The 10,877-nt window shown below is 47.6% G+C and overlaps 1 protein-coding gene across 5 annotated transcripts in view; it reads right to left on the bottom strand.

Moving 5' to 3' along the window:
* Window positions 1-10,877, bottom strand: part of LOC119977213 (cGMP-dependent 3',5'-cyclic phosphodiesterase) — a 440,646-nt gene that overhangs the window by 13,676 nt on the left and 416,093 nt on the right. For all 5 annotated transcript variants that reach the window (XM_038817928.1, XM_038817926.1, XM_038817924.1 and 2 more), the window contains one exon: window positions 10,090-10,137. In XM_038817928.1, coding sequence (XP_038673856.1) covers window positions 10,090-10,137 — 48 coding nt within the window. The remainder of the gene's footprint in view (window positions 1-10,089; window positions 10,138-10,877) is intronic.

The raw sequence follows: 10,877 nt of genomic DNA, 5'->3' as shown, positions 1-10,877 counted from the left end.
CGCTGTCCTCTCTGAATCAGGAAAATTATGGGCTCAAGTCCCGTGACTTGAGGAGGGGAGAGGGGTGGCGGAATCCCGCCCAGAGACTTGAGTTGGAAGAGAAAAATAAATAAGAAAACTTGTACCAGAGAGAGAAAGACAGATTGAAGGGAATAGAAAGAAAAACTGCTTCCACGGGAAAGAGAGGAGCAAAAAAAAAAGAAGAGTGGTGGAGATAGAAATGCAAAAGCTTGAAATCGGAACTTCGCGAGGGAGATGTTAGCAAGTGAGGAAAGGGATAGGGAAAGAGATAGAGAGTTTCCGAGAGGGAGAGAGAGAGAGAGAAGCTAAACAGTATGAACTGCTGAACAATGAAACTTTGAATAAAGGAAGAAAGGAGGTATAGAAGACCTAGTGATGATAAACGTGTTAGCAACAAGGAATAAGTGGAAAGACACCAATCTATTAAAAATGAAAAGTTACCATTGTAACAAGGCTGGACATGCAAGATAAAATTGTTGGATACTAAATGGGAAACCAATTGCAGTGGTAGGAACCCAGAAGTGTTCTTTGCATAAAGATGCTGTAGGCTCTGAAACCCAAGTGCAAGACAAACTAATAGCATCTGTACTGGTGGAAAAGGAAGAGGAGGAATTCACTCGAGAGGTGGGAATGTGTTCACAACCTACCCAAGGAAGTTCTGAAGAGCAGGTTACAGAAGTCTTTAAAGATTCTATCTATCAAGGGAAGGATCTGGCAGATGGAGTTCAATGTTGGTAAATGTGAGGTCGTCCATTTTGGTAGGAATAACAGCAAAATGGACTATTATTTAAATAGTAAAAAATGGCAGCATGCTGTTGTGCAGAGGGACCTGGGTGTCCCTGTGCATGAGTCGCAAAAAGTTGGTTTTCAGATGCAGCAGGTAATTAGGAAGGCAAATGAATTTTATCCTTCATTGCTAGAGGGAAGTAGTTTAAAAGCAGGGAGGTTATGTTGCAGCTGTATAGGTGAGGCCACACCTGGAGTACTCCTTACCTTAGAAAGGACGTACTGGCACTGGAGGGGGCGCAGAGGAGATGTTTCCGGAGTTGAGAGGATTGGCTTATGAGGAGAGACTGAGTAGACTGGGGCTATACTCATTGGAATTTACAAGAATGAGGAGGGAATCTTATAGAAACATAAAACTATGAAGGGAATAGATAAGATAGAAGCAGGGAGGTTGTTTCCACCAGCGGGTGAAACTAGAACGTGGGGGCATAGCCTCAAAATAAGGGGGGGGGGGCAGATTTAGGACTGAGTTGAGGAGGAACATCTTCACCCAAAGGGTTGTGAATCTGTGGAATTCCCTGCCCCGTGAAGCAGTTGAGGAAACCTCGTTGAATGTTTATAAGCAAAGATAGATAGTTTTTTGAACAGTAAAGGAATTAAGGGTTATGGTGTTTGGGCGGGAAAGTGGAGCTGAGTCCCCAAAAAGATCAGCCATGATCTCATTGAATGGTAGAGCAGGCTCGAGGGGCCAGATGGCCTATTCCTGCTCCTAGTTCCTATGTTCTCATATCTTTCGTTTCCAGGAAGAGGAAAGAATGTCAAAATCTTAAGTAATTCAGGGTTTAGTTGATCATTAATGTTATGGGATAGCGCCACCCATGGTCCAGTAGGGCTACTGCAGGGGAAAGTGTTAGTCAATGGAATTCATGGAGGGTTTAGGCCTATTTCATTATATAAAATACATTTTAAAATAATTTGAAGACAGCCGAGGAGATTGTGGAAGTGGTAGAGAAATTGCCCCTTGCTGGGGTTTGATTTATTCCAGGGAATGATATAGCTGGATCACAGATATTGGCTATGGGTACTCTGGTAGAGAGCACAATCAACAGAGGTTTTACAGACAGTGCACCCTGGCTTGTTTCCAGATTGTGCGGTGATGAGGACACAGACACACAAACATACACAAGAAGAATAATCTAATAATCAGGGGGGGTTGCTGAAACTCTGTTGGCCGAATCTACCTTTGGAAAGATTACTCAGGAGGAGAAGATCAGAGAGAATGAGGCTGAGGTTTTCAGCTCATTGAAGTTAATGAAGTTCGAGCAGAAGGATTCAGAATTAAAGCATCTCCACCAGACAGCTTATTCTGAAACAGAGACAGAATACATTCCAGAATGTTACTACCATGAAGACAATGGGCGCGATTTTCCGTTTGGGAGACTATGGTAGGGGGGGGGATTCTCTGTCCCACTGCACCAGTTTTCCAGTGCGGCGTGCCCCCGCCAGCAGTGGGATCCTCTGTCATGGCAGCCAGCCAATGTGATTTCACATTGTGGGCAACCCCACGCCGTTGGGAATCCTGGGGGCGTGAGTTGCGCTGCCGGCGACACGGAGGGCCCCGCCATCGGAGAATCCAGCCTCCGGGTGCTCCGGTTTCCTCCCACAGTCCAAAGATGTGCGGGTTAGGTGGATTGGCCGTGCTAAATTGCCCGTAGTGTCCTAATAAAAGTAAGGTTAAGGGAGGGGGTTGTTGGGTTACGGGTATAGGGTGGATACGTGGGTTTGAGTAGGGTGATCATTGCTCGGCACAACATTGAGGGCCGAAGGGCCTGTTCTGTGCTGTACTGTTCTATGTTCTATGTTCCCCCTCCAGGGGGGAATTGCGACCGATTTAGGTTCCCCCCCTGGGAGCGCAAATCAGGAAGCAATTCAGTAACCCTTACCATGCAGATTTAGGCCTGGCGAGGAATGGGTAGGATTCCCGAGGGAATTCCTCCACCGGGCCACCTACTCAAAATGGTAAGGGATAGTGAAGTCTTGCATCCGGCCACCCGCCCCCTCCCCCCCTCCCCTCCCTGCATCGCAAAGCAGCCCCTCACCCCTGGACTCTGTGTGCCCCCCCCCCCCTTCCCCCAAGTATGGGTGTTCAGTTAGGGCACCTCTATGGTTGGTTTCTGTAGTTAGGGATTCCTCTATTTAGGGGGTCTCTGGGTGGGGGAGGTCCTATAGTTGAGGGTCCCTGGAGATGTATTCCTATTAAGGTTGTCCCTGAAGGGGTGGTTTCCCTATTAAGAGGGTCTCTGGTAGGACTCTCCCGTTTTACAGAGTCTCTGGGGGGCTATGAGGCGGGATCTGGGACAGGAGGGGTGGGCAGCTCGTGCATTGTTGCGGGGTAAAGGAGGGGGTAGGCCTCGGATGGGCTTTGTGGGAGACCCCTTTCAGGAGTTACGCCCTTGGCCCACTGCGAGGCTCACCACGTCAGACTAATGTTTGGTGAGACCTGTTGTGAATCCCATCCCCGTTTCCTGCCCGGAGAATCGGAGAAGGCCGGAGGATCGGGCGTCGGGCTTGCTGAGTGGATGCAAATGATTCATTAAGACCCATTTTCATCCATTAACATCCTCCTGCTTGTGTGCGGTGGTGAACCCCGATTCTACCACCAGTGAGGGGGGGGGTGGAGGGAGGCAGTCGGAGCAGCCGGCTCAACACCTGCCGCCAATCCCGATTTCTCCCGGATGCCTTGTTATGCTCTAGGTGTAGCACAAGCTGCTTCCTTGATGTTCACTCTGACAAAGGAAGGTTCGAACGTGGCGATAACTTCAACACGTTTCTTAAACTATTTACACTTCTATCACTCGGATTCAACACTACTGCTAATCCTACTATAACTACCCAGACTGGCTAACCAGTCTGCTACAATCCACGTGGTGGAAGTGATATTGAATCAACCCTGTGTCTCTATTCACTGACTGTCTCCACTGGAAAGAGGCAGATCATGTGTGCTGTGTCCTTTATATATGGGTTGGGGTAATGCCATCCTGTGGTCGTGTCACCTCTGTGTGTATCGTGAATGCTCATTGGTCGTGTCCTATCTGACTGATCTATTGGTTGAGTGTGTGTGTGTCATGTCTCTGGTGCTCCCTCTAGTGTCTAGCTAGCCTACATGTATCTACATTAACCCCTTGTGTATTTACAGTGATGCACATCACCACACCGGACTCTTGATTCTGCCTCCCATCGGGAAACGCGCTTCGGACGTCCCGGGAAGGAGAATTCACCCCAGTGTGTTTATGAGGAGATGGGGGTCTACCGTGTGTCCCGGGAGATGAAAAGTGGGCGGTAATGCATCAAGCAGCGATACCTCCCAGGCACCGGAATGGAATTTTGACAGTGGCTCTTGAATTTCCAATGGTTGGACATTTTGGGAATTGGGAAAACTCAAGCTAAGAACCAAAATCATTCCCATCGGCCTGGACTGCATAAAGATGGAGTTAAAGTCTATCAAACATGCCACACTTGTCAAGTGAAAACCTCAAGCAGCAATTAAACCTGCACGGTAGCAGCGTGGTTAGCATAAATGCTTCACAGCTCCAGGGTCCCAGGTTCGATTCCCGGCTGGGTCACTGTCTGTGTGGAGTCTGCACGTCCTCCCCCTGTGTGCGTGGGTTTCCTCCGGGTGCTCCGGTTTCCTCCCACAGTCCAAAGATGTGCGGGTTAGGTGGATTGGCCATGCTAAATTGCCCGTAGTGTCCTAAAAAGTAAGGTTAAGGGGGGGGTTGTTGGGTTACGGGTATAGGGTGGATACGTGGGTTTGAGTAGGGTGATCATTGCTCGGCACAACATTGAGGGCCGAAGGGCCTGTTCTGTGCTGTACTGTTCTATGTTCTATGATTTTGTAGGTCCCCTCCCCGAGACTAAAAAGTACGAAATCAATAGTTGACTGACAATCATGAACTAGCTCTCCAGATTTCCAGAACCTTTATGGAAAAATCACAACAGAGAGGATTGTGGAGGAGGTGACGGAATTCTTTAACAAGATATGGATTACCAAAAAGAAATACAGTCGGGTGAAGGTATGAATTTAAATGTCATAGCTGTTTAAGGTAATGAGCAGCCTGCGGAACGAAGTAATTTAGGCTGTCAATATATTGCCCTGAATCACAAGAAGCATTGAGAGAGAGGTCACATTCAACTTTAAAAACTATGATTAGAATCCATCGCCAAGGCACCCGCTGGTTTGGACGGAGGGATTCCATTGTTTGCTACCAGATTCGCCCCGAATGAGTCAACGGGGCTGGGCCCTTTTGAGTTACTTTATGGTCATGGAGTGAGGGGATAATTCAAATTGATTCAGGGGAGATTAATGAGTCAAAGTTCGGAAACTATTCTGACTGAATTGACAAAATTCAGTGAGCCAGCTAGGGAGCATTTAAAGATATCTCAGCCAGTGACGAGAGACAGACGTGGGTAAAAGGACAAAGGCTGGTAGTTTTGTGGCTGGGGAAAGGCCGTTATGACCATTGCTGGGTGAACCGCTAAAGGTGAGGTTTAGTGAAACTTACCAGATCGAAGGACTGGGTGAGGTAAACTACGTAGTAAAATATCTCGGACAGAACAGAGTCAGCGAGCATGCTATGTACACAGGCTCAAAAAATACTTTGACAGAGAGAAGAAGCAACAGGGGATATTAATAGTTGTAGTTAATTAAGGAGGAGGAGACAGGAATTAAAGATTTGCAAATTGACCTTCCTTTGATTAAGTTGGACAGTGAGGAAGTACTTAAGAATCTAAACGTGATGTTAAGTTCCCTTCCAGAAAACTGACAAGGTGATTTACATGAATTGCAGATTGTAGTCACACAAAGCAGCTTGCCTAAGTAAGTTAGGGAAAGCAAACTTGGCTTTGCATGATGCTGTTGTGCATGATGTTGATGTGCATGATGTTGATGGTAGCACAGTGGTTGGCACTGTTGCCTCACAGCACCAGGGTCCCGGGTTCGATTCCTGTGTGCGTCACTGTCAGTGCGGAGTCTGGATGTTCTCCCCGTGTCAGCGTGGGTTTCCTCCGGGTGCTCCAGTTTCCTCCCACAAGTCCCGAAAGACGTGCTTGTTAGGTGAATTGGACATTCTGAATTCTCCCTCCGTGTACCCGAACAGGCGCCGGAATGTGGCGACTTGGGGATTGGCACAGTAACTTCATTGCAGTGTTAATGTAAGCCTACTTGTGACAATAAAGATTATGCGGGGGATTCAGTTTCAATAAGGCAACACTCATCGAGGTTAAATCCAGTAAAATTGGCTCATGTGCTGAAGGAAATTGAATGTATCCCTCAAAATGGCGTCAAGGTTAAAGGCTAGCGTGGAGTCCCCAGTGTCCACAAACGGGAAGTTTTGAGATTCCTCAGCACAAGTGAATTTTATTGGACATTTGCACCAAATTTCAGCAGCGAAATTGCTCCACCGAGTGGATTGTTAGAAAAGAACAGAAGGGCACAATAGACACCAGTGCGTCAGACTGCATTTGACAGCTTACAACCTGCACTGAACCACTACACCTGTTCCACAAACACCTGGTTATACAAAGCAATTTAAACTGGCTGTCGGCGTGAGTGACGGAGGTGTCGGTGCTGTGTTTCCTGGGAAGGTGGACTGGAACTGAAAAACCAGTGGGGTACGTCTCATGGAAGGTACATCAGGAGAACTATAAGACCATAAGATATCGGAGCAGAATTAGGCCACTCGGCCCATCGAGTCTGCTCTGCCATTCAATCATGGCTGATATTTTTCTCATCCCCATTCTCCTGCCTTCTCCCCATAACCCCTGTTCCCCTTATGAATCAAGAACCTATCTATCTCCGTCTCAAAGACTGTCTTCAACTCTAGAAAAAGAGACTTTTGGTTTTAGCTCTGCAGTGTGTTGAAGGGTATGTTGCAAACAATTCCTCAGAGGCAGTTTTATATCCTGTCCACAACTCTTTGAAGTTTCTGCAGCAGTTTCAGGATAAGAATTTCATACTGTTCCAATGGAGTTTATTCTTGCAACCGTTCGATTTTAAAATGACATATGTGGCTGGACGAGAGAATTTAATTGCAGATGTATTGTCAGGAACTTAAATCCAAAATGACCTGTACGTCGGGAATTTGAGAATGAACTGGAATGATCTTTATTTTTGCAAAAGGCTCCAGTATATTTTGGTGGTTGATGGATGTACAGCATAGTGTAACAGTATTTTTGTGTAAAGAAATGAGGTCAGTAACGTGAAGTGGGCTGAGAAAATGAAAATGGGCAGGATTCATGCTGGTGAGAAATTCCAGTTCCACGATGGCGCACAGACTTCCCGGTGGCGAGGGATGTTGTCGACGGGATGACAATGGTGGGAACTGGTAAATCGGCCACGTCAATCGCCCGACCCGCGCCCTCAGCGTCTCGCCGCGAACAAGGGGGAGCTGCTTTTAAACGCTCCCTCGCCACTCACTCCCAGTCAACACACAAGCACGGCAGCGCGCCGACCCGCTCCGCGTTTTGCGAATGCTGACCCGGCCAGGATTGCTGACACTGTGGATGAGAAGCGGGGCACCCTGTTCCTCCGAAGGTGACCAGCAGCAGGTTTGACAATGCCACCTGGGAGGTAATGGCAGCCATTGCGGGCAGCGTGACCAGGAGGGCCACCATCCAGTGGAGGAAGAAGACCAGCCATCTCCACTGAGCTGCAAGGGTAAGTTACCACCTCTCCCCTGGCATCAGTTCCGCCTGCCACCCCTCAAATTTCCAACCCCCACCTCCAATCTACTGGCTGGCACATCACACCCTCCCCATATCCAATCTTCGTGCTTTCTCTAAAGTGACAGCAGATTTTTGCCCCGGGTAATCTTCCTGGATTTTTTTACAGTTAATAATCTATTTAAAAAGTTGTTGCCAAAAAAGTAGTTTTTTGGTGGATGTTTTGTGAGACAGTTTTTACTGTGTAACTTTAATCTTGTGTGTTTATTTTATTTTCTTGTTAATGTTTTTTTTTATCTTAAAGGTGTCACTGGAATTCTATGCTTTTGGGATCAGTAGCTTCTCCTTGTTTTCAAAATACAAATAGGTTATGATCAGAAAGACAACTTTCCCACTGGAATTTAATTTTCTCATCAAATAACATCTGCTGTTCTTATAAAACTGCAACAATGTGATGATTTATGATTACAATTCGACATTTGCCGCCATTATGCTTTTTCAAACATCTACCCTCCTTCCATCCATTCACTCACTCACTCGGATATCTTCATAGGCAAGTACCCTCGATGGGCCAGCATGAAATGTTTTGATTGGAATCAACACAGTGCAGATGGAGGCCATTCGGCCCATCAAGGCTGCACTTACCGTCTGAAAGAACACTCATACCCCCACCGTTTCCCCATTAGCCAGTAACCCTCTCTAACATTAGGGACAATTTGGCATGGACAATCCACCGAATCTGCACATCTTTGGACTGTGCGTGGAAACGGGAGCACCCGGAGGAAACTCACACAGACACGGGGAGAAAGTGCGGGCTCCGCACAGACAGTCACCCAAGACCAGAATTGAACCCGGGTCCCTGGCGCTGTGAGGCAGCAGTGCTAACCACTGCGCCACCGTGCCGCTGATTTAAAGCAAAATCCCGTGGATGCTGGAAAATCTGAAGTAAACACAGAAAGTTCTGGAAAGTCTCAGCAAGTCTGTCAACATTGGTGGAGAGAGGAACAGAGTTAACATTTCCAATCCAATGTGACTCTCCGTCTGCAGGCTAGAAATATGATGGCATTCCCGGAGTTTGCTTCAACCTTACCGTTACTCCTTCATTCCCATCCTATCCCTCCAGAGAGAGGAGAACCTTTCCCCACCCCCCACCCCCACACTCCCAACCCCCACCCCCAGGATGACATTGAGAGGCAGCCTCAATCTCCACACAGCTGGAAGGAAGACATCCCCATTCCGGTTAAATGCCAACAGGGGGCAGGGTGACCATTCATAGACCCGCTCCTTGGATTACGTTTGAGAAGAGAGAGACGTGTTGCAGAAACTTTTCATTTTGCACTCATCAGGATAAACTCGAGAATTTAAAATGATGACAAAAATCGGGAACACAAGGGAAAAGTTGGCAAGTGGACCCTGATTGGCTGAGGCATCGCCGTGGATGAAGCGATGGGAAACTACGGACTGCCCAAGCCCCCAGGCAAATCAAAGAAGGTGCAAGGCTTGAACATATTCATTTTGTTTGCAATGCGGCGTGTGAATGTACGTTGCATCCAGCAAGTGTAAATGAGTTACGTTATGAGCTAGGTCGATTATCTATCAGTGCAGCTCTTAGTGGGTATTCAACCAGCCCGCACTTACACAACCTAAAATAAAATGTCTGCTGTTAGATGTGATTCCGTGATCGGGCAGCACTTGGTGAACAATCCTGAGCATGCTCGTAGCTACACTGACAACGAATTCAAAACAACTAGTAAAGCTCAAGCCAATTAACATCCCAGCTACCACCACCCACGTAAAATTCAGCCCGTTAACTCTTGTTTCCCTCTCCACAGGTGCTGCATGACCTGCTCAGCATTTCCAACAATTCCAGTGTTTATTTCTGATGTCCCGCATCCATGGCCTTGTTATTAAGGATTTCCCTGAGTTTGCTTCAACCTTAACGTAACTCCTTTGCTCTCTTCCTATCCTGCTCCCAGTCTCATCTCTCCTTTCCCAGGGTGAAAGCATTTGGCAGGAAACCTCACCTGGAAGCACTCCCTCGACACCCCCTGATGTGACTGTCAATCCCAACCAGAAACCAGTTGGATGACCCAGTTGCCCAGTTGGCAACGAGATGGTGTCAGCCGGCTTCAATGGGAACCATCTTAGACTTAGCTGGTCACTGGTTTCACGCGAACCATTTGTCAAATGGGCGGCACGGTAGTACAGTATTTAGCACTGTTGCTTCACAGCGCCAGGATCCCGGGTTCGATTCCCGGCTTGGGTCACTGTCTGTGCGGAGTCTGCACGTCCTCCCCGTGCCTGCGTGGGTTTCCTCCGGGTGCTCCGGTTTCCTCCGGCAAGTCCCGAAAGATGTGCTGTTAGGTGGATTGGACATTCTGAATTCTCCCTCTGTGTACCCGAACAGGCGCCGGAGAGTGGCGACTAGGGGCTTTGCACAGTAACTTCATTGGAGTGTTAATGTAAGCCGACTTGTGACAATAAGGATTATTGCTATAAATGTCTGGAACCGGTTAGAATGTTAGCTGGCTCAACTGCGTTCAATTGGCAAGCGCATTCTTTGAATCGGGACAATCCCATTTATTGTGACTGGGCAGAGGGAGACAAAACAGAATGGCATACCTCCATGACCGAGCCTTCAGAGCTGTACAACGCAGCCAACACAGACTTCTGCAGGGACAAGAAAAAATTCATTTCATTAAAAAAGGTCTCTTTCCTACCTCGACAGGATAATAATCAGCAGGACAGTAAAACCTTCAATGTCAGATTTTATTGGCAGCATTTCGGGGAAGTACCCTGGGATGTTGTAGCATGGCAAGGAAATGCATTTAGACAGCACTATGCACAACCGCAGGATGTGCCAAGGTGCTTTCCAGCCAATGGAGTGCTTTGTGAAGCGCAGTCACTGTTGTAATGTAGAAAACACAGCAAGATGGCAAAAGCAGCGATCTAACAACTACGAGACAGTCTGGTTAATGTTCTTGTGATGTTTGGGCCTGGATACCAGGGAGAACTCCCCTGCTGGTCTTCAAAATTTACAAGATGTGGGCATTGCTGGGCTAACATTCATTGCCCATCCCTAATTTGCCCTTGCACTGAAAGGTTTGCTCGGCTATTTCAGAGTCAGCCACATTGCTGTGGGTCTGGAGTCACGTGTAGGCCAGACCGGGTAAGGACGGCAGATTTCCTTCCCTAAAGGGCATTAGTGAACCAGATGGGTTTTTACGACAGTCGACAATGGTTTCTTGGTCATTATGAGACTGCTAATTATAGATTTTTAATCAGTTAAAATTTCACCATCTGCCACCGTGGGATGTGAACCCAGGTCCCCGCAGCATTACCCTGGGTCTCGGGAATACGAATACCACTACGCTACCTCCTCCCCGAGAAGGCAATGGGGGCTCAGTTCA

Source organism: Scyliorhinus canicula, chromosome 14 (assembly GCF_902713615.1).
Source record: "Scyliorhinus canicula chromosome 14, sScyCan1.1, whole genome shotgun sequence".
Classification (NCBI taxonomy): Eukaryota; Metazoa; Chordata; class Chondrichthyes; order Carcharhiniformes; family Scyliorhinidae; genus Scyliorhinus; species Scyliorhinus canicula.
This window is presented reverse-complemented; position numbering and strand designations above follow the sequence as displayed.